This window comes from Micromys minutus (assembly GCF_963924665.1).
Source record: "Micromys minutus genome assembly, chromosome: 17".
Classification (NCBI taxonomy): domain Eukaryota; kingdom Metazoa; phylum Chordata; class Mammalia; order Rodentia; family Muridae; genus Micromys; species Micromys minutus.
Window position 1 is genome coordinate 32563459 of NC_137952.1, and position 25120 is coordinate 32588578.

General features: G+C 44.2%; 1 protein-coding gene across 1 annotated transcript in view; it reads right to left on the minus strand.

The window, feature by feature from the left end:
* FBN1 (fibrillin 1) overlaps positions 1–25120 on the minus strand; it is a 193471-nt gene that overhangs the window by 151310 nt on the left and 17041 nt on the right. The window contains exons 3-5 of the mRNA XM_080930907.1: positions 14779–14861; positions 13105–13203; positions 3646–3741 (exon numbers count right to left, since the gene is read on the minus strand). Coding sequence (XP_080787033.1) covers positions 3646–3741; positions 13105–13203; positions 14779–14861 — 278 coding nt within the window. The remainder of the gene's footprint in view (positions 1–3645; positions 3742–13104; positions 13204–14778; positions 14862–25120) is intronic.

Here is a 25120-nt window from a genome sequence, read left to right on the forward strand (position 1 = left end):
AAGTAGAAGGCAGGACTTCCTGGGAGGGAAAAAGAACTCTGAGAAGAAGAAAAGAGAAAGGTCGTTTGCCAGGAGACGTGAGGGGAGACCAGTGTGTCTCCAGATGTGGAAGGTATAGCTGGTCACATGGCTGGATAAAGCTAGGTGGTCAGATTACTTTGTGCGATTATTTGGGGAACGAGCTAGTCAAGGGATAATTGTCACTGTATTAATTTCCAGCTCTAATTAATATATACATAATAATAACTTTCCACAGGATTCAACATAATTAGGACCTGTTTGTGTTACAACAAAATCTAAGATACTGCTAGTGAGGCAGGACCTAAAAAAGTAGCATAGGAACATGTTAGTGGTCCACCCCTGAAATAAAACCATGACTCGAAGAATCGAGAACTCAAGTACTGAATGAATTCTTCTGACTCTTGCATGCATGACCTCAATGTGAGCATCTTCACGGGTGGTAGATACTTCCCTTTTTGCGTTAGCTTTCTGTCAACTTGACACAAGCTAGAATTATCTGGAAGAGGAATCGTAACTTAGAAAAATGCCTATAGGGAATATTCTTGATTCGTGATTGACGTGGGAGGGCCCAGTTGACTGTGGGAACCATCCCTGAACAGGTAGCCCTGGGTGCTATAAGAAAGAAGGCTGAACAATCCATAGAGAACAAGCCAGTAAGCAGTGTCCCTGTGGTCTCTGCTTTGGTTCCTGCTTGTGAGATCCTGACTTGAGTTCCTGTCCTGACTCCAGCTCAATAATCTGAAGTCCATCCTTCATATTCTTCATTCCTCTCCCTCTTATTCTACACAGGATTTGGGTTTTGGGTTTTTGACCTAATAAGTTGCTTATTCATCTCTTCCTCTGCTCTGCCCTGGAAGGCCTGAACTTATATACTTCTTAGCACCAAGAACTAAGTCAAGAACTCCCTTTCTTACCATCAGAAATAGCGTTCTGCATGCCTATCACACTTTGCCTCTTAACTCACAGTCAAGCCAGAATAAACATGTTGAAGCAGAAAACAAAATGAGAAGCTGCTTGGGAAGCTCTCCTGGCTTACAGAAGAGGAAGTTAACACTCCAGAAAGGTTTTCCAGGATGTGTTCATTGGCATCTGCCTATTCTGGGTTTTGTGCTAAAGTCCTTCAGGGGATACACATGGAGAGATGCCTGGCAGATCTCTGGACACTCTCCTGAAGGGATCCATCCCCACGTCTGCTGTGGCCAGAGCCTAACTTAACTCCTCCTACTTCCTGGGTTTTTTCCCATCCAGAATGATCTTCCTCACTGTAAATCCTTGTAAATTAAGTGGATGAAGCAAGTATTTCATAGTGTTCACTGTGAACTGTGGAGTCAGGCCCCTGGAGCTCTCTTCCCAAGCCTGCTCATTGCTGTCTTTGGATCCTCGGAGATCGCTGACACTTGTGATCCCTGACACCCCCATCTGTTAGAGGCAGTACGCCTTCCAACTCACACAGCTGTTATATTAAATCAGTTGGTACAGGTTAGTTTATTGTTATGCTCTATTGACTCACTGTGTGAATGGTGTATATGTGAATGAGTGTGTTAATGAGTAAGTGTGAGTGTGTGAGAATGTGACTATGTCAGTGAATGAGTGACTATGTGTGTGAGTATGTGAGTGAGTGGATGTGTGTGTGAGTGAGTGTGTGTGTGTGTGTGTATGTGTGTATGTGGGTATGTATGAGTGTATATGAGTGGGTATGTGAGTGGATGTGTGTGTGACTGTGTGTGAATGTGAGTGTGTGAATGTGACTGTGTGTGTATGAGTGAGTGAGTATATGAGTGAATAGATGTGTGAGTGTGTGTGAATATGTATGTGAGTGGATGGATGTATATGAGAGTGTGTGTGAATGTGACTGTGTGTGACTGTGTATGAGTGTGGATGTGAGTGGATGTGTATAAGTGTGTGTGTGAGTGTGTATGAATGTGAGTGTGTGTGAATGTGAGTGTGTGTGAGTGTATATGTGAGTGAGTGGATGTGTGTGTATGTGTATGTGAGTATGTGTGAGTGTGTGAGTGAGTGTGTGAGTATGGGGGTAAGTGTGTCGGTGAGTGTGTCAGTAAATGAGTGAGTGTGTTAGAGTATGGGAGTGAATGTCTGTGTGCATGTACAACAATACACATGTGGGGTCAGAGACAGCATGAGGACATTGGTTCTTTCCTTCTACCAAGTGGGTCCAGGACAACCAGGCTTGGTGGTAAATGCCTTACCTGAAGAATCACTGGGGCAGCCCCAGGAGACACAGCATAAAATGTACCTACCACAGAGCAGGGTACAGGAAGTGACATGGTAGTTGTAGTGAGCTGCTACTTTGTTCTTACTTCCTGTCTGTCGTGCAAGGAACAGTAAACTTATTTAAAACTTGGCCCAGGGCTTTCTGTCTGAGCATATTTTCCTCCCATTACCTGTCTCCACATTTCAGCCCCAGTGTGAACAAAGCGCCTGCTCTAGCCCTTGTCCCCATGCTACATCCCGAACAGTGATGCATCTCACACTGGGCCATTGCTCCAAAGGCCAATGACTCATCACCTGATGGATGAATTCCTACACATCCCTCAGGACAGGGCCCAGGGGACACCTGGGCTTTTCTCTGTCCAAATTGGGCTGCACAAAACTCAACATTCTTGTCACATAGTAGTGTGGGGATACTCACTGGGCATAATATAGATGTTGACTTATTTATAGAAGCATCTTTCATCATATATACACATACACAATGGCAAAGCTCAAAACGACATGAACAATTACCATTTTATTATTAAGTAAGCATATGTAATAGAATTTAACACAACTGTGACATAATAATTCACAAGAAAACACAAATAATAAAATATTAAGTGTAAAAGATCTATCGTGGGACTAGAAAGGAGTATTCGGATTGTAGAATTCTACATCGCTATGGTTTTCTAATAATTAAATTTTCCCAGATTTCCTATAGGGCGAGTAGCTCATCCTACAGTGATAACGAAGCTTTTAAGATGAAAAGCCATTCTAAGCAGTGTGCAGGGACCAGCAGAGACAGACACAATCAATCTGTGAGTGAACCAGCAAAGTGGGCTCCCAGTCAGCCCCAGTGTAGCAGACTCCGTCTTGGGAGCTAGAGATACACAGATGCAATTAGTCAGTACAAGGAGAGTGTTTGGGAAGCAAGTGGAGATTTGTTTTGAAATGCTTTTGAGGTGTTTCCTGAAAATTCAGATAGAGATCAGTAAATCAAGAGGCGAGTGTTTAGAACTTACGCTGAGATTTATTTTTGAAAGGATGAAGATCTTCTGACACTGGTCTACGGTCAGATGCTTGCACAGTCTGGTAGATAAGCTAAGATTTTGAAGCACTACAGTTGGAAAGGGTGAAGTGTGTCGTTGGTGAATTAAATAACTGTCAAGTTTTTTTTTTTAAAAGAAGTATTTCGTACCTGTAAGTCTAAGGTGTGAGGCATGGCGGGTGGTAAACAGGAAGAAAATGAATCAAGCAAGTTACTATCAACCCCAGGACGGAAGACTTGCACTAAATGTTTGGGTGATCTGTCCGTCTGCAAGGGCCCTGATTATCAAAGAAAATTCACAGGACCTGTGTCGTAATTCCACAGGTCTGCATGCGACCAGCATCTCCCCGGGGTGTACTTACGCTGTCCGCAGTGAGTGCCAATGTACCCCTTCTGACACAGACAGTGGTCATCGCTGCAGCTACCCCCATTCATACAGCGGATGTTGCAGTGTTGTACTAGGGGTAAAAAGAGAAGAGTGGTTTAGCGTGGCAGTTTGTGCGTGTAGACAGAACATTTCACCTGAGATGATTTGTAGCTATTTGACAAAAAATAAAATAAAATAAAATAACAATTCATCGAGATTCATATATCATGCAGATAGCAGAAGGCTCCTAATTATCGAGGCTCATTACGTTACGTATAAAACCACTTACAGTGCAATAGAGGTGTTTTTTGCTTGGCATTTGTTTTAAGGGAGCTAAATGACTTCCTTAATTTAGCAGAACTTACAGCCCAGTGTCATGTCTGTAATTTATACCCGTAAGAAAGGAGTGTCTGAGTAATGGCCCAGGACAAAGTTGAGACGGCAGTGATTCCTGTGAAAAGATTCAGACCTCAAAGTATCCAGCCAGGGAAACAGCTGGAGTAATACATTCCACTGACTTTCCTTCTGTTTCGACGGTAGGATGAAAGGACAAACACTGCGTCACAACAGTGTTTGATGGACGGAGCGTAGGGGTGCTGACTGGACTGAACTCAGAGCTCCTCATTTAAACTGTGACGTTGAACTAAAGGCCATGGGTATTTCAAACCCATTCTGTGTCACATTTACACCTATAGAAGTGTGTATCTCCAAGTCCTAGACTATGTATGGATAGACACCATCAAACTTGGGACAGTGGCACCCTAGAAGTGGAGCCTTAGAAATGTCTGGTAGAGCCTCCTACGAGAAATGATGACAGTCACGGCTAGGACGTGCTCTCTCCTCTAGCATGGAGGCTGTGTTACGCTGATAGTACTTTCAAAAGGTCCAGCTGTTCCCTAGTTTCTAGAAGCAGTAACTATCCTACCTAGAGAAGACTCAAAGCTTGGCTAAAGGAATCCTGGGTGCTACTGATACCTCTCGATATAAGAGTTTTGGCTTTTTCTGGTGTGTCCTATGTCTGAGAGTCACCTCCCAGTGGAAATGGCTCAGCAGGGAACAGAGGTCTGTCCACCTCTGTGAAAGCTGTAACCAAGGGTTTCTTGTGCTGTCTTCATTGTCCACACAGGCAAAACCTGGCCCCCACCCCGAGTACAGCCAACCTCATCCGTGAGAGGTCCTCACAGCAGTGCTGAGAAATGACCACTTGGCTATGAGGGGAAAAGGCTATTTGTCTAAAGAGCTACAGCTATTCGGAGGTCAACCTAGCCTGACAACCGCACAGGAAAATTCAGACTCCTGTTCTTGCTGTACCCTCTTAGGCACAAAGAGAAGTCACGTTGAAAGCGATCTGACTTTTTAAGAGTCTTGTTCTCTTCCTGGAATATCATTAAAGGTTTCATTTTTCCTGAGCCAAAAGATTCCTGCACCTCAGCACTCAAAGCCTCTTCAGTAGGGTCCTAAACACCCATCAGAGCTCCTGGAACAGTCTCCTGACCTATAAGCAGATCATTTGGTCCCTCAGCAAATGCATCTGAGTGCCTACTATGTGTCATGAAAAATGCTAGGTATTCTGAGGTGGTCCCTTTGTAGAACCCTCTTCTAACCTCTTCTATTTCTTTGCCTCCTAACTCTTGAGGCCCAAATTAAAGTTCTCACCAAATCCGACCAGTCTCGATTACCCTTGAAACGCCGCTCTGTTCTTTTGTTCCTCTATGACTTCTGCTCTGTCCTCCCTCCCAAACCAGATGGGAGATGGTGAAGGTGAAACTCTGTGCACACACGTTCACACACACTCATACACTCATACAAAATTGCACACACACACATACACACACTCTCACACACACTCATATACACTCAAACACACTCACACATACACACACTCTCACACACATACACACACATACACACACTCTCTTACACACACATACACACTCTCTTACATACATACACATACACAGACACTCACACATACACACACACTCAAACATGCACATACACTTACATATACACACACACTCACACACACACACACTCTCTTACATACATACACATTCACACATATACACACACACTCAAACATGCACATACACTCACACATACACACACTCTCACACACACATACACACTCACACACATACACTCTCTTACACACACATACACATAAATTCACACACACTCACACATACACACATTCACATATACACACACACACTCTTTCACACACACATACACACACTCTCTAACATACATACACATACATTCACATACTCATACACACACACTCAAACATACACACACTCACACATACACACTCTCACTCACACACATACACACACAGTCACACATACACACACTCACTCACACACATACACACACACAGTCACACATATACACACTCTTACACACATACACTCACACACATTCATACACATACATACTCTCACACACGTACTCACACACACACACACACACTTGCCTGCTTTTCTTGTTTCCCCTTTCCCAGACTCATGTTTCTTGAGAGTAGAAAGGTATGACACTTAACTACCTCCCTCAGTGTGCCCAGTGCAGCACGATTGATCACCTTTGCTCAGCTTGTGCTTCTTGGAAGGCTAAGAAGCTGTCCTGTGTGCCTCAGGTGCTTATACAGCCCTGAACAGACAATTATTCAAACATTTCTATCCTTTCCCTCCATCTACAAGTGCTAACAGCTCCTCCTGTTACAGGCATCAAGCAAACCAGGCAGACGAACTATTACTAAAGGCTCCATTAAAGCCTCTCAGCCAAATGTCTTTTAGCTCTAGAGGGGTTTATACGTATACAAAAGGAAAAAAGTGTGTGTAAGACTGTGGATGCTATTCTAAGTGGGTCAGGAAACGCTGTGCAATGACTTTAAAATTCAGTGCTATGCTTAGTTCCATCCTATCTTAGAAAAACAGTGAAGGCTGGAAAGGGGCAGGAAATGATGTCACAGTAGAGCAAACTCAGTGCAGAAACTGATTTCAATTAAAGTGGCTCATGCCAAGACCTGATTTCCATTCCCACACGAGCAACAAAGCCACTTAGTTACTTTGCTATTTCAAACAAAAGAAGAGGAAAAGAGTGACCAATGGCTTATGCAGTGGCTTCCCAGTAACTTGTTCAAATTGAAAGCCAGGGCGAGATCTCCTTTCCAGGAAGAACGACTCTGTATATGTTGAAACGTGACAGATCAAAAGCCTCCCTTGATACGGCTTTCATTTCCTTAAACCACCTCTTTCCAGTTGAAACTTCTCCAGGTTAAAAATACTCTTTTTCCTTTAAAAACCAAAACCACCCTGTAAGAGTTGGAAGGCCAAGAGTCATTGTGAGTCCAGTGGCTACACTGTCCTGTGGGCCTTGGTTTTGTCAGCAGAATGGAGATATCCATTATTGCTTGCATGGATGGGTCTTATAGCTTAAGGGGAAAACATCCCTTTAAAAGTGGAAGTAAGCCTAGCATATGGCTTGTCTCTACAAACACCCAGCAATGGGGAGGCTGAGGCTGGAGTGTGGAGTGTTGGCATGAATTCATCACTAGCCTGGGCTACAGAGTAAATTCCAATGATCTACAGACTGAGACTTTGTCTTAGAAGTCGTTTTAGAAGGTGGGTGCAAACCTAGTGTCTCTGCCATTGGCACCTAGTCTAAATTTACTCTACTTTAATAGGGCTCACAGATGTTTCCTAATTAGTGGACAAGAGTTTGTCTAGTGAAAGAAAAAAAAAAAACCTGAAAACTCAGAGTTCTGCTTACTCTTATAGGACGCAATATTCATCGATGGATGTGCTAAAATACCCATGTCAAGACACGAGCCTAAACCCAACCTGGTTTGGAGATTTTTACCAAAAACCAGAATAGTAGGAGAGTCTAAGCAGTCACTGTGCAGGTCGAAGCTGTCCTGTGTGGTCAGACCCCTAATGAAAAGGTCCCACTAGAGATGGCCAGAGAGTCTCAGACCATTTCACTCCAGGACCCACATCCTAGAACAGGCACGGCCAACATCTACCTGCAGCCACAAACGGTCCCATATAAGCCTTGCATTCATTTCAGAATTGGTCCTTCCGATCACCCAACAAACACACACTGAAAATCCTCCATTGAGAAGGTCGCGGGAAGAGCTCAAAAGCCTGTCTTTAGAAACCGCAGTACAAACTCATTAAGATGACTAACCAGAAAGGAAAGGCATGCATGAGGCACAGGAAAGGAACGATGCAGGGCCAATATTGGAATCTCGACATCTCAGCCATCACCCTCTAGACAGGCTCAGCCCCCGGAGACAGCACTAGGGCAAATTTCAAGTAAGCAACCGAAATGTGTGTTTTAATTTCTGCACTGGGAAGAGCCCGAGCAGACAAATGAAATTAGGCGGACTCATCTCTAGACTCTACACCTGAGATGACAATCCACGGAGGTGGCCCGAGTCACTGCAAGACGAGAACGGGTTTCATTTGGAACGATAGTTCCCTTAGGTGCATGAACATCTGTGGGTGCCTACAGACTCACACAGCTTAAAACAGGACCAGAGCATCTCCAGAACACAAGTCACCTGAGCTGGAAAAGCTTCGGGAAAGGGCAGGCTGTGTGATGTATGTGATAGGTGTTTCCATAAAGTCTAAGCAGGGAGAAAACCAACCCAGCAAGCTCCAAGAGCGAGTCTGGACAGCTGTAAGTGCCCTTCCTGTCAGTGTAAGCCCTACAGATCCTACAGTGTGGTTTCCAGCACCAAGCCTTTCAGAGCAGCTATAGCACAAGCCTCTCTTTCTCTGAGCCCACTCGCTCCTCTGGCACATGGTTGGACCACACTCTCACCCTTCCTTGGCCTTCCTACCTTCTCAGATCCTTGCTGGAAGCACAAGTGCCCCCAGACACAACTGGACCTGAATTGGGCAGAAAACACCAAAACTTGAAAGGGTGGATTTCTATGAGACAGGAGTCTCTCCTCTCTCTCTCTCCCTCCCTCCCTCCCCCCTTCAATTTGATATGCAGATTTAATATAATTCCTATCAAAATCTGCAAAGGCTTTGGAGGTACAGGTATGATCAACCCACGCCTTTTTTGGGTAGGCGAAACAATTCTGAAAGAAAGAGCAAAGCAAGAGTCTGAATCTATTTTATCACATGGCTAAGGGTCAAGGCTGTGTGATAATGGAGAAGGGTGGGATCAATGGCATAGCAGAGAGCTCGGACTCACAAAAGCATACCCAGTAGGCTGTCAGCAAAAACGCAAAGCTAACGCTTGTCAGTCATATTTCTATCACTATGTCAAATACTTCACTAATCGACCTGCAGAGAGACAGGGGTTACTCTGGCACACACCTTTGGAGACTCCATTTTACAGCCTCAGCCCCATTGTTTTGCGCCTACAAGGAGCACACACTGGCAGGAGTGTGGATAACAGGGTAAGTGGCTGTTCACTGTAGGTGGCACCATTCCCTTGCTTAGGATTCAGGACTTGTATTCAGATGGAGAAATTGAGGTGCTCACAAGTATGCATGCATTGTACTCTTTCTCTCTTCTCTTCACTGTAGATGGGATGCGACTTCCTGCTTCAAGATCATGCTACGCTGACCCACCTGCAATGATGAACTCTAACCTGAGTTAGATTGATAACTGTCTAATATATAATATATAATAACTGATAACTGTGAGCCAGATAAATCCTTTCTCTGGGGGTATTTTTATTATAACAACAGGGAAATAACTGAGACAGTCATTTCCAAAGAAGACCAGGAGCCTGTCTACTCTATTGCCATGTGAAAATATACAGAGTGAGAACTATGAAAATATACCCTTATCAGACATGAAAATATCCAGAGCCCTGACATTACAAGTCCCAGTTTCTAAAACCAGACAATAAAGTTCCATGATATTTACATATGGCAAAAAACCTGAAGCGTTTTTTTCTTTGTTGAAGATAATTTTTTAAATTGTACTTGTGTGTGTGTGTGTGAGAGAGAGAGAGAGAGAGAGAAAGAGAGAGAGAGAGAGAGAGAGAGAGAGAGAGAGAGAGAGAGAGAGAGAAAGAGAGAAACTGAGTAGTGCCTACCATATGTGTGTGGGTGCCTTAGAAGCCCAGAGGAAGGTTTCAGAGGAGGTTTAAAATCACCTGGAACTGGACTGTTCCAGTTGTGAGCCACTGGCTAGAACAGTGGAAAAAGAACCCTCTGTTAGAGCAGCCACAGCCCCAACCACTGAACCAGGTCTCCGGGCCTCTAAAGCACCTCTCTCTCTCTCTCCCTCTCTCTCTCCCTCTCTCCCTCCCTCTCTCTCTCCCTCCCCCCTCCCTCCCCCTCCCTTCCTTCCTTTTTAAAATTTGTGTATTTCTCCTGTACCACAGAGGCCAGAAGAGGGTGTCAGGGCCCATGGAGCCTGAGTTACAGGTGGTTGTGAGTTATCATTACAGGTGCCGAGAACTAAACCCGGGTCCTCTGCAAGAGCAAGTGCCCTTAACCACTGTGCCATCTCTCCAGCCCCCAAAACGATTTCCTATCCTAGTATTATTACAGGATAATATGGACTTGCAAATGTATGTGTACACACGTATTTAAGGAGGGTTGTAAACTCATTTAATAAACATGATGGGACTTTATAAGAAGTAAAATTGCTCAGGACCCAACCCTGGCCTCAGAAACTTAAATAAGAGTTGTAAACAGAACTGGAATTTAAAACCATTAAGAAAACAAACAAACAAAAACACCAGCTCTCACTTTGTCTATCCAATCTTTCTTTGGCTCCTGAGCCAAAGTGTCCAGTGGACAGAGTTCTGTTGGTCTAAGGGAAGTTGAATCCTTCTGGTCCCATGAACATTGCTAGCAGGATTTTAAATGTGTAGAGAGATGTCTTCCCATTTAGATTCCACAGGGCATTCAAGTCAAACACCAGCTGCAAGTACCGCTTCCTTCCAGCCTTTCCTCCTTCACATTAGAACAATAAGAGGTCAGAGAGCCACACTGTTCATTTCCCATCACATGATAATTAGAGTTTTTTCATAGGATGGCGTGCTGAAGTGATGGAAAGCAAACCTGACCAACCTGCCGCCTGCGGGTTGCAAGTGCCCCAGGGGGGCTGTAGATGACAGAGTTCTGTCACAACACCAAGAGGTTAGATACCCTGGGAGCTGGCCCCTTTTAGCAGAACAGGTATTTGTTTGAAAATATCTCACTGATGGATGTTATCCCATTAGCAGTAGAGTTATTAAGTGATCCATACACACTGACTACTTTTACAGGATGGCCACACCACAGCACAGCTAATCCATAAATGTGGTTTAAAAACAAAAAGCAGAAAAGGCCCTCTTCAGCTACACTTTATTCTTTTTAATATTGCTAACTTTAAATTTTTTTCAAGCTCTTAATACAATGTTAATTCTAAGAGAGGTTAGCCAATAATTTTTAAGACCCCATATTCCTCAACGATCTGGATGAAATAAGTCTCTTCCATACACTATTCTGATTTACACATGGCTCTGGGGCTCTGCCCAAAGCCAGTCACTATAGACAGATCCAAATTTTCCAGAAAACACAACCCGTAAGTCCCAGACTCAAATCTCTAGCTTACGTTTGGCCTAGGCTCTTACTGATACACTTCTTCCAACCTCATGGCTAATTTGAAGCAAACCAGGACCATACAGACATCATCTCTGGCCTTACTAAAATCCTGTCCACATCTCATGGTTTTCCCTTACAGAGAAGTCTTGAGCACTCACATTATCATTAGATTAACTTTCTATCTGGACACTGGGCTGTGATTTTCTTCCCTTAAAGTGACCATCAGATAAGAGAGTCCAGTCTAAGACAATGGTTTTATTCCTGTTTTGATAACTGTGCTCTTTCCAATACTGAGACTCTCTCTCCTCAGTGACAGTCTGGGGTTTTGGGGCCAGACATAGAAATGCCCTGCATTTTCCTCAAATGGCCCGTTGACTTCATGATCTCTTTCTGTTTCTCCAGCTTGGGTGCCTTTGATGGGAAGAGTCAGCTGGAGCACATGTAAAACCAAGCTGAAATCAAGAACGAGTATGCCACACTCAGCGTGTGCTCAGTGTGTGGAGTGAGGGTCCCAGACCATGGGGGAATCTCTATCCTGATCTACAACCTGCTTTAGTTAGTATTAGACCAACTGTACTTGGGTTCCACTAGAATCAGACTCTGAGACAACAATTTCAGCAAAGGTAGTTTGCTTGGGAGTGATTCCAGGAAGTGAACTCAGAAGGCTGAGTTCTGGGCAGGAATTTTAGGAGATGGTGCAGAACAAATCTCAGAGATATCCAAATTAGGAGCAGAGAAGCCCTAGAGCTGGCCCATCTCTCGAAGGTTGAAGGTTGCTTCTGTGGCTACTAACCAGAAAGCAAACCCCACCTCCTCTACTCTGGACCATCCCTGGACAGAAAACTGTTGACCAAGCTTTCAGGTCAACGTCATGTGCTCCCCTGTGAATGCCAAGGGAGATGATGAGTGGACACTGAGAAGATCTGCCGTACCAGACAATTGATCAGAACCAGCCACTGAGCTCATTGAAGCTACAGCTCATGTGAGGCCTTTCAGCAGACAAGGAATATTGACACACTGTAGTCTCTCCTTGCACCAGACAAAAAAAGAACACTCTTGCTCCTCACCAGTGATTCTAAAAAATCCCATCCAGTATCGAATAGCAGTAAGGGAGGGACATTTTCTCCCCCAGAAACTGGAAGAGAAATAGAATACACATTTGTTTTTGTCTTGGCAACTGTTTGGATTTTGAGGACTGTTTATACAGACATGACCTTTAACTTTTTAAACAACGAATAAAGGACTTGCCTCCCAGCCCCCACATTTCCCCATTTCAATACTCTGGATACCACACTTAAAGATACAAGAAACAGTAAAACCAGAAGGCAGTGGCACTCTAGCACGAGCTGTGGATGTTTACATGGCCAGACAGAGTAAACAGCGTGTCTTATGTCATATCCCTATGTCACTGAGTCTCGTGGTTTCCTTGTGGAAAGACAAGTGTCTTGAGTTTCAAATAAGTTTTTCATCAGATCAGTTTTATATTTCGGTAGCACAAAGAATAAGGGTGAGTTTTCTGGAGCCGAACGAAGTTTATGCTGTGATCATTTCTGTGAACACTTCCCCCCAGGGCTTCTATTGAAGATACAGAGAGGAACGGGGCTGTACTCACATTGAAGGTGGTAATCTGTATGCTCTCCCTAGTATCTAAACCCCATAGGCAGTTTTCTTTTAAAGAGTAAAGAAGGGAGTGGGAGGCTAGATCCAGGAATGCCTTTCCAAGAATTCTGGGCAAAGTGAAGAAAGCAGGTGTTCTAGTGGGGTATGGGAGTGGGGGTGTGTATATATATCGCAGGCAAAGGGAAAAAAAGCCTAACAGCAAATTTAGGAGAAAATAGGGCATAACCACATAAAATAATATTGTCTATAATGACATGTTTGACTCACCGGCTCTGGAACCGCAGGAAGGCGATATCTGACCAGACGGGCAAGTGCACATATTTGGCCTCGAACAGAAGCCATCTCCACAGGAATGCCGGCAAATGGCTGCAAAGCAAACCAGAAAGTCTGTCAGCATAAAGCTCCTCGGCACATAGCTAGGCACAGGGCCTCGGTGCTCAGACGAGAGCCCCAGGCCCGGCCCCTGTGTATTCACTCACAAAGCAAGTCTACCAGAGTAAAGAAAGTCCAGTCTGAAGTCAGTATCTCCCTCCTCTGCCTTCTTATTTTAACAGGACCCAATCGCTCAAAATCCCCGGACAGGCTACGAAGAGAAAACCGAACAAATAAAAAAAAAAAAAAAAAGATCTCACAAGAGCTCTCTCTGCTCTTATATTAATTTATAATTTAATGACGGAAACCTTATAACCATATTCCTGGGAGATGTTTTGCTGCGAACATTTAATTGTCACCCTGCCCTGAATTATGTTGGCAGCCTGAGAGGAAAATCTGGAATGCACCACTTAGAGCTGATTCTACAAATCGGGGAGGCATCCACACTGCCCAAGTCATCCAGAGACAAATGCTCTGCTAGTGTCCCAAAGAGCAAATTCAATGGCAGATGAGCTGTAGTTCTCAGCAAACTAAGACTCGCTTGCTATTCGTTAGACTCAGTAGGCCTCTTTACCCAAACTCCTCAGGGGCCTGTAAGAGGCAAACATGATGCAAAAGGCTAAATTAATAAACGGCGTAGCGTGCGCACTGAGACGTGGTAAACAGCTGCATAGATGACAAACTGTTCCCAGATGACAGATCATAGAAACACAGCAACACCTATGTTGGTGCCCAATGAAAATATTCCAGAGAATTCCAAAGAACTAGGAGGAAAGGATTCTACTGTTAAGCTTCTTCTTTAGAAACTTTCAAATTCTACCATCCCTATCCCATTAGTATTTTTTTCTTTATTCTTGGTGTCTTTACCTGCATGTGATTAAATGAGATGTCTCTGTGTGGCCGTCTGGCCTGGAACTCACTATACAGACCAGGCTGGCCTCAAACTTACAGAAATCTAACCTTCTCTGCCTCCCAAGAGCTAGGATTAAAGTATATAACTCCATGCCTAAGGTTGTTATAGAGGCATGGTCTAAGTAGCCTAAGCTGATCCTCCTGTCTCAGCTCCTGGAGTTCTGAGATGGTGGCATGTACTGCCACAGCTTGCTGTGACTTTGATCATTAAAATAAGTCCCTGCTTTTGCTCTTTGTCCAAGAGTTAAACGTGCTTTTCCCTCAACTTTAATGCACGTGATTTGGGGAGGCCCAGGCATATTACAGCCAAACAGGGAGAGATGACTATGAGGAAGTCAGCAATGAGAAACTCTTGTTCAAAATCCCATTAGCATGATTACACTCATCCGTGCGGCCAGGAGCAACATGTGCAAACAGCACACAACTGTAATCAAAGCGTCCCCATGGCTCCATTCCGTAGACTTAGAAATGTTCTAAAGGAAATCCCTGATTAAAGGAGGGCAGTGCCTTGGAAAATTATTGTGTTTCCCAAATGGGATTCAGAAAAAAATTAGGAAACGCTTATCTCCAGAAGGCTGAGCTATAAACACATTCACAGTATCAGCCTGCAACGAAAGCCACGATAACATTTGAGTGACAGGTTATCCCTTTACTTACGAACAATACACTGATTTCCACCAGGTAAGGTTTTCCATCCAGGACAACAGTACGCATTATAACGAGATCCACAGACATTGGGTCTGAAATAAAAACACAGAATTGCATACTTTGAAAAATAAGAAATACGCAAACGAAGAGAGGGGGGGGAGGAAAAAAAAAACCACTAAAATACAGGGGCCTGACTAAGTTGGGTAGTTTAGCACACTTGGAACATTTAATATACTGATATGGTAGGAATTCCTTAACACCAACGTGTACACAGTACACTAGGAAACAAAAACCCAGAGATGCCAAAGAGAGCGTTTGCCATCCCAGGTCCTCAGGTGCCAAAACCCATGGAGTGGTGCATACAGGTCCCATTTGAATCAACTCCTTACCAACCTGGATAAGAAAGGTCATATTAAAATCTGTTGCACACACAATTTTAAATGACAGGATTTCCCCCCCCCCCCGACACAGCTCACCTCCAAACTATTACCACATTCTTCCTTCACAAAAAAAAAAAAAAAAAAAAAGGACAGGAATTCAAACTCTACCATCAATCCAAAAAAGATAAGGGCCAAAAACATGTAAATATTTCTTTAGCAAAAACTCGGAAACAGTCAATACCAGAAATCCCTGGAAAATAAAAGCAGTGTCACTTTGGGTTTGCTGTTTACAGACATCTTGTCACGTGTCTTGGAGTAAAGACTCCATTCGGAGTCCAGAAGGTCAATCTTAACAGTTCCTGGAGCGAAGGTGAGCTACTATCTGAAAAGCAGCTAGCTCTTCAGCATGCACCGTCCTCCGAGTCTATACATCGACGCTAGTTGCCGACGATGGCTAATAAGAAGGTTTGTGTGTTGAGGGCTCACACCTAAACTCCTGACCCAAGGCTCAGAGAGAGAACATCACGAGAGAGGGGGTTGTGAAAGCCAGAAAATGGAGAGCAGAGCTGTGAGATGCTGTCTTCTGCTCACAGCACGGCTGTTACGTCCACGAACACACTGCAGCCATGGTTACCCACACAAGATCAAGACAGCCAAAATTCCAGAACGACTGGGGGGAGGGATGCGTGAGACTGCCCACCCCCAGCTCAGGAACTTTTGGCAGTTGGTGACTGAGGGGGAGGAGAAAGTCTCAGCCCCACATCCATGCCAACATGGGCGGCAGTAATTGGACTCAGTGGCTTATTAACTAAAAAGGAAGAGAAGGCAATTAATGAAGTAGGGGCAGAGACATTTGGGGGGACATCTGGGGGCAGCTGGAGAGAAGCAGCGGACACAATATGAAACTCTCAAAGATTAAAAAGTATCATTTTTTTAAAGGTCACGTGTTTTACAGTAAATTTTATAAAACAGAAGGCATTCCAAGGCTTTCTAGCATAAATACCACAGTCCCTCAAGAATAAATTTTCAACACAACTGCACAGCTAACATGTATTTCTGAGCTGAGTTGCATCCTATGTCTAGATGCGAAGGTCTCCTGCGTGTACTCTATCCCTCTCTTCCGCCTCTTGCAGGCAAAAGCTGTTCCTGTCCTTTACCTTTCTTCTAATTCCAGAACTTCTGAAATAATCTACCGTATACGATGCACACTCAGTGTTAGGGTCAGAGGAGAGGATTGGGCTGGCAGCAGCCTTGAACCTCTTACTCAGCCGCATGAAGACTGAGTGTCGAGAGCCAGGTTCCCTTAGCCTCTCTGGTCCTCATTTATTTCAGCACGCATTGTGACAATACGATGTTTGCCTTCTCTATAGTGGGTGCAGGAGAATGTGTAAGTGCGTGCATGTGTGCCTGTGTGTGAATGTGTGCATTCATATCTGTACAATAATGGACATTCAAGCTTTGCTTGTGAGGAGGAGAATGGGAGAGCCAGACAGCAGCAGCATCCAGATGGAGTCATCTCACCTAAATCAGCTTCTGCAGGAGGAGACAACGGTGTACTAAAAATTGATTGGAGACATGGCTCCACGGTTGAGCATTTGTTGCTCTTCCAGAGGACCTGGGCTCAGTTTCCAGCACCGGTTTGGCTCACGACCAACAGTAGATCCGTTCTCCAGGGGGATCAGACACCCTCCTCTGGCTTCCACGAGAATGAGGGATGCACATGGTGTACATACATATATGCAGCCAACCCACTCATGCAATTAAAGCTTTAGGGGAAAATAATTTAACTGCATGGACCTTGTCATTTCATCCCTTGTGTGACAAAGTCGCATCCCAAACTTCAGAACGCAGAACGTCCTGGGAAGCAAAAGCTTGGAAAGAAATGTATAGAAAAACAGAATACAGGGATATGGGGGGAAAGGGTGCTCAACCCCTCTAAATTCTATCTGTTTTAAATGACAAGCCAGCCAGAGTACATAGCTTCAATTCTTCCCCACCAATGTCCCATTACAACAGCTCTGTGGATCGAGCCCAGCTCCCAAACCAAATCCTGGGATTGTTTCACAAGCCCCCTGAGCCTTTGCAGGGTGCCCAGTGGTAAAGGTACTATTTTTTTCCAAGTAAAAGCCAGAACTGTGTGACATAAATGAATGCGTTTATAGAGTGGCGCCGCATATAACAGGATGAAACAGCCCCGTGGCAAAGGCCCAGGGTCAGTCGTTTCTGTCCTCCAACGCAAGATAGTCCAGAGATTCCCCGCCAAGGTACTGAAAAGTTATAATACTATGAGCACTGTTGTTTTTCCATATTTAGAACCATTCAGTTACCAAAAGCATAGAAGGCTGAAGAATTTACCGCAGTTCCAAACCAGGAAGTTAGTGTTCTAAGCATCCAGAGTGTAAAAGTCACAGCACGGAGCTAGGGAGAGGCTGAGAGGGTAAGAGAGCTCTTGGTGCCCACAGATGATTAAGTTTACAGTAAAAAACTGGATATAACCGCAGGACAGACAGGAGATCAAGGGAGCTTTGCCAGTCACCAACCTAGTTCTACATTCAGTGAGAGATCCCGTCCCAAAAGACCAACAGTGAAAGTGACAGCGAAGGACACTTGACACACCCTCTGGCTGTTCCACACATGCGCATAGTCGCACACTCCACAGATACGCTCACAGAAATTAAGGGTAATAAATAATTAAATAATAGTGGCACGGTCAGCAGGAGTTCAGAAACAAGTTGGATAGAAGGAAGTCAGCGAGACAACTGATTCAAGAACTACGGGTGCTAAGATCATTGCATGAAACTTCAAATCAACAGACAAATATAAGTTACACTCGTGGGGCTAGCCTGGTTTATACAGTAAGTTCCTGACTAGCCAGAGCTACCCAGTGAGACCCTGCCCACCACCAAATAAAAAGCAAACCACCCCACTAAAAGAAATGAAGCAGAGAGAGACAAGGTACTCATCTCTCAATGAGCTAAGCTCTCATATTTCCTAAGAAACCAGTAGCTACTGAGTGCAGAGGTAGAGGTGTAGCTGATATCATACAAACACAAGTGTGAAAACAGACCACGCTGGGCCAGCAGCAAGGAGATGGTTTGTGTATTCACTTTCTGCCCTCACACCATGGCTCATGCTTTCACACGTGAATACTTGGCTAAGAACCTGACCCTCACCTTTAGTCTGCGGCATCATTATTAAAGTGTGAATGTGTTCACCTCGCAACAGAATGCTCTGTTTTGTTAAAGAAGAGAGAGAGAGAGAGAGAGAGAGAGAGAGAGAGAGAGAGAGAGAGAGAGAAAGAAAGAAAGAAAGAAAGAAAGAAAGAAACCCAGCTTCTTTCTCCAAGGCCTTTTACCAGAGCACCATACCATTTTACCATGTTTCCTTTAAAATCTACACAAGGGAGTGTGGTTGGCTTAATTTACATTATGACTTTTATTTTATAATTTTATCTTTTTTTTGGGGGGGTGAGGTTTCGAGATAGGGTTTCTCTGTGTAGCCCTGACCATCCCATAGACCATCTGTAGACAAGGATGACCTCAAACTCAGAGATCCACCTGCCTGACTCCCAAGTGCTGTATTTGAAGGTATGTGCCACCCTCGCCCAGCCATTGATTTTTTATCTTTTATAATAAATAGCACACTTCTAAATGTTCAGTTGTTTGAGCCAGCATCATCTAGTGAGAGTTTTTCATCTGACTCTCCTTTGTCTGGCTCTATAGGAAGTGGTAGAGGTTTACAGTATCTTCCCTGTGATTCCAGTCTTGAGACTTGTGAGCGAACAGAAATTTCTTAGACAAACTGTGTGGAATTTGTTCTACTTGCACACAACACCCCCCACCCCTCGCCAAGAGTCTCTAATCTAGGAACAAATGGATGTCTTGTTTTAGTTGGAAGGCAGTAAAACGTGCAAGAGTCTAAAGAGACACATGGGGTTGTTTTCATTATAGAGGATATTACTCTAAGGTTTCAGTACAAACAGCATTTACAAGGAAGATAATTCTTTAATTAAGTTACTTTTGTGCAAAGGAGAGTAGAGCATACTCGTGGCTTTCTCTCTCTTTTTATCATCCTCTCTGCTGACCCACTGCTTCTTAAATGACATGTCGCTAAGTGTCCTGTGCAGATAGCAGCAGCCCTTAGCAAATTAAAAGAATTAAAAATCAGAGGAAACAGAATTTTCCACTAAACACTAGGATTCTGTTCTTAGGTTTTATTTTCATAGCAGCCCTTGGAGGTGATTACTGTGGTACTTATCTTTTTTACTCTGAGAATATTAGGGCCTTGGGAAGGTTAAACCAACTACCAAAGTCCCATAGCTTAGCAATACGTCATATGTAAATCTGAAGTCAGGAAGTCTGCATTTGAGTCTACCCTCTTAACCCACAAACTAGGGAACAGATGTATTTAGAAAGGAAGACAGTATTTCACTCTGTGGCACTTGTGGTGACAGAGATAATCAAAATCACAACATGTCTACTGATAGGCTGGAGGCAGGGGATAAATTAGTTTTTGCCTGTGTTCTAACAGTTCATGGAATATGAGGGAAACGTGTGTATTCTACATCCCCATTGTGATACTTTTATTCTGAATACTTAGGTCTTCATCTGTAACTTCTCCTACCAAACTCCATCACCCTGGGGATAGTGAGCCTCAACAGGCTTGCTGTTGGAGGCAGTTCAGACACAGCACTGTGTGGGCTAACTAAAGTCTCTCTCAGTAGAGCAAACAGCTGGGCTCTACCACGTCTGACCACATCACTGCAGAAATTGGCCTCTGTGCAAGATGTCTGCAGATGTCCACATTCCTTTAGCCAGAGCCACTTCTGCAAGTTTGGCCTGTCCAACAGCAAGATAGCCTTTCTGCTTTTTCTCCTAAGTGCAAAGCCTTTTCCAAATAGGGTTGGTGTTATAAAAACAAAATCAGAGGGCTTTTATTTCATGTAAGAGTTTCCCACCATATTCAGTAATTAAATACTTACTTAAGGTTTGGGCAAATGAGGCTGGTCCTATGCCTCAAGTTTTGTTTTTGTTTTTTTTTGGGGGGGGGGGTTACCTCTAAGAGAAAAGTTACAATTGAACCCACTGAGTATAAACCCAGAGAAAGATCAAGAAATCTGAACTGTCATGTAACAAAGTTCCCAAGGACTCACGTGCTAAGGACATATCTTACTATCTCAGCACTCCAGAGTTAGAGCCGTTCACTCTCCAATGTATCCTGGATCATGGAGCAGTAACAATACCCAAAGTGGTTCATTCTATACTCAGCTCCACAGCTCGGGTCCATTTGTTCATTGACAATGTCTTACTTATCAAGATGAAAAGAAAAAGGAAGCTACGCACACTTCCTGGTGAGGCTCACAATGCACCCGACATGCTCTTCACATCCCAACCACATCTCTTTGTTATTTTAGCACCTTTATTCTGATCCTCTCAGTGGAAGGCAGAGGTCGAGTCCGCAGTGATGTGAATACCACATGTAAGTGTTTCAGCCCATCTGCCAGTCACAACACTGTGAGTAATGGAAGCCGCTTCCGTGACTACTTCAGGCCTTAGCCAGACACTCCAATATGGACTTCTGGCTTGGCTGAGCTGACATTACCCAGGAAACAGACTGTCCGGATTCCCTACTTTGAAGGTACAAGCCAACCAACCTCACTGATTTACTTCAAGGACTTTTTTCTTGACAAAAATCACCAAAAATATTATCCTGAAACCACCCAAATATGACCAGAAAGAATATTTCGTGCTCTGATTTCCAGAATCTTTGCTCCCCACTTGCTTTCCCCTGGCACTAGTCAACCAGTGACCTCAATGTTATCTCCCCCTCCCCCAGACTATGGGCTGGTATCTCTTTCCCTTCCTTCCTTCTCTGCCTCTTGCCTCTTTCTCTTTGACCCCACCCATTTCTTCTCTCCTTGGTGACCATTTGCAGGACTTTTAGAAAGAATGCAATGTCTTATTACCACCCTGAACTAACACTAACTGAATCCTCAACCACACAGCTCAGCCTGTGTAGCCAGCAACTTCAGTACCACATGAGCATCAGTTACAGGACCAATTTGCCACCTTGCCTCAAATCACAAAGCCACTCAACAGTGCGATGTGGTGAGCGCAGAACCAGCTCTGTGCTTTCTTCTGCCAAAAGCCATCCAGGCTAACCTTGACCAAAACCATGAAAGAATTCTAATTAAGGGGCAGTCATCCTCAGCGCTACATCAACCATTAGAAGCAAGACAGAGTTGAGAAATCCTCTGGGGTTTAAAACGACCACACTGACTAAACGTAATATGTAATGTAGCAGGTATCCTGCGGTGGGGGTAGGAGCACGCAAAGAGGGTTAGGCAAATGGCAAGGAAAAGGACTGAAAATGGAACCAAATTAGTTCCTGTGTGTCAGTATTTGGTCGCTGAGTGGAGTGACTGAGCCATGACAGGGCACACACACGTGTCCTCACTCCTGGTCCATACAGCTCTGGAAAGTTGAAGACACAGAAGTGATTCCCCAAACCACTTCAACTGACAGCTAGTTTCAATTTTTTTTAGAACCTCTATCAAGAGATTGGACCATCCATAGGTATGTGTTTTTCTTGGGAGAAAGAAAGGAAGAATTTAAGGCTCAAAAAAAAAAAAAAATCCCTGAGGTTTATTATAACAGGAAACGATACTGGGCTGTGAAAAGCAGCTGTCCAGATGTTTAAAGAACATCTCTGGGTGCGGCGGGTCCTGATTCTTCCAAGGCACTAGGCACCTTCTGGTTCTGATACTGTGGAATAAATACTCCTAAGAGCACAGGACTCTGCTCAGATGCCTGGGCCACCTGAGCCTCCCCAAAATCCTGAGCAACAAGCAGGTAACTTGCTATCCTATGGGGCCTACATTCGTGTGGGGGTTTGTCTCTGGATATGTCAAAGGTGCTCACATCAAGCACATAGACAGAGGAGTTTTAGCCCCAAAGCGTGAACTAGTTGGCCTTTGGGGAGTAAGGGAAACTTGACACAGGCATGTCTCAAAATTGTAGTTCTCAAATCTCCAAGAAGACTTGACCAGTTGTATCATGAGAACATAGGGTGCTACTTGACAAAGTCCTGTGACCCCCTGGGCTTCACTCACTGAGGTTGACCAGAGCAAACTCTTTGATGTCTGCTTTGATGACTGGTGGCCAAAGCCACATTACACTTCTCCGAAGTGTAGATGAAATTGCAGAAGTGGTTGAAAACCTCAGATAAACAAAGTGGGTTAGGGGAGCCTTGAAGGGATGAGCAGTCCAGGGTGGCCTATGGAATCTTCTGTTCCTACCTCCTTGTTATCCCTCATACTAGAACTGGGGGATTGAGGCAAACCAGGTTTCTCACACTTTGCAGAAAATCTCAAACTGAGAGTTCTGCCGGGGAAGATGATACTTTCTGAGTGTTCTTGTCACCCGGGGGAAAGCAACCAATGGGAACAGCTTAGAAGATGCTGGGGTGAGGGTCAGGGGGAGGCAAATTATAGGAGGGCAAGGTGACTCCAAGCTTCGGTGCTGAAAACTGGCAGCTCCTGACTGAGGAACAGATAGGGCTCGGAAACTATTTCTACCTATCGGCATTTGAAGGTTGGAGTCGCCTTCCATTGCAATTAAATGGTGGTTTGGTTCCCAGACTAGAGAAACAACAGGCTCTCCTCTACTTTATCCATTAAATAGTCTATTGTGGACTGACCTGGGAACCTAACCACAGCTCAAAATGTTTTGTGGGAAACATTACATAGCAGAGAACCTGAAGGAAATTTGGCCATGAAAACCCATGCAAATGAAAGACCAAGGGAAAGGGCTCCATGTCTGCAGTCATAGGGAAGCATCTGTCCATGACTTCCTAACGCAGCTGCTTTGGGGTAATCCGTGATGTGTAAGTAAGCTCAATAAACTCATTGGTTCTGAAAGGTGAGCTGCAATGGAAAGAGACTTTGGTTTGTCCTTAAAATCTGAGGGGAGGGGGAAGGAAAGGAGAGAGGAGCAGGAGGAGGAAAGAGGAAGGGTTAGATCTTCACATATCCCCAGAGAGGGAATTTTAGCAATGCCATTTGTAAGCATAAAGTTTTTTAAATGTCAGAGGAAGTTAAGACTAACAATCAGTCTCAAAGGAAGAGGTGCCCTGGTAGTTGGGAGCTAAAAAATTCTACAAAATTACAACACACAACAAATCTCACGCAAGAGGTTTATTGGGAAAGACGGAGAAGGGCGGCCGCCTCTGCTCAAGAGAGAAGCAGCAAAAAATGGAGCAGGAGGCAGGCTTTATACAAGGTTTCTGGTGTGGGGCAGGCACAGAGCTTTCCACTGTGGCCTGGGATTGGTAGAATTCTGTGGGCTGACCTTGGGGCAAGCTCAGGGATTGGTGGAATTCTGTAGCCTAATCTTGAGCCCTTTTCCCCCCTGTAGGGCTAAATTTGGCCACCTGAATTTTGAGGGGCTGGAAACAGCCATTAAGGCCATTAGAGTAATCTGAGAGGAGGAGCCTTCTGTTTACACCTCAACGGCCTTACAGTTAATGTGGTTATTTCTCTGACACCAGCACTCAGTACTGTTATGGTCTAAACCAGTTCTTTTTTTACCCTCCCACTTAAAAGTAAAAGTTGTAATCCTTTACATATACATATGAAAAAGCAATAAAAGTAGTGTACATTTAAAGGAAATTGATTAAATTAGCAATCTATCCAGTTCCTGTCATGCCAATACTACAAAATAAAACAGCAATTAGCAAATATTGGAGACCATTATAACTTGTGGAATGATTTTCCTCGAAACCCAATCAGAAAAACACATCTCTCTGCTCATTTGCAGAAGATTGTGGAAAACCAGATTATGGACATAACTTTTTTTAAGGCTATACTATGGAAATGTGTCTGAAACCACCAATTAAAAGGCAAAAATAAATCTCTGAATAAAACATTCCCAGGTCAGTGATGGGGAGCTCGGGAGTAGAACTTAAAAAGATGTTTCTAGAATACCCTAAAGAAGATGTGCCCTGCATTTTACTAATTTATATAGTTTGGCACCCTGTTGTTGTTTGTTTGTTTGTTTTTACTAGGTCTACAAAAAACAAAACTACTTCTTTTTAGACTGATTATACAAAGTATATTGTAGATTCATGTGAAGGGAATAAACCCATGGTTCTGTTACACAGTTCCTGCAGGTGTGAGTACTGGAGCTAGTTCCCATAATAAAAATGTTAACCATCTCTCAAGAGTTGGAGGGCTTCACAACAAATGTCTGGTTGGGTAGAAAGCAATACAATGATTCTGTTCTCAGCTGGTTCTGAAATGCACACTGGACGTCCACTTGAGCATGGAGTCTTGTCTTTAGAAAAGTCTTTAGACTTTAGACTTGTCTCTAGAAAAGTTGCTGCAGGCTGGGGAGATGGCTAAGTGGTTAAGAGCACTGGTTGCTCTTCCAGAGGTTCTCAGTTCAAATCCCACATGGTGGCTCACAACCATCTGTAATGGGATCCGATGCCCTCTTCAGGTGTGTCTGAAGACAGCTACAGTGTACTCACACAGAAAAGTAACTGCAGGCACACACAGCCCAGTGAGTGACAAGGCATCTAATCATGTTCAGGAGACAATGGGCCACATGAAGTTGGAGGTGATCCATTTCAGGAGAAATCAGAGTTCCCACTCTTTCCCAGCACCACAGCTCTCGCCTAAAACCCAATATGAAAGCTTTCTCTTTCCCAGGTGATACCAGCATTGGCCTCCATGGGTACCAGGGCCAGGATGTTTCCTAGGAGATTTTCTCAAGAGATGGCAGGCATGCCTTGGGCCTTTGGGAATGGTGTCCACCCTCAACACTCGGCCCTCACACTGATAGTGCACCTTGCACACACACACACACACACACACACACACACACACACACACACTTACTGCCTCTCACCAACACTCAAGGAAGCTCCTGGGCAGCTCCCGCTCCTGTGTCCTTTTCTACGAGATGCTAGCT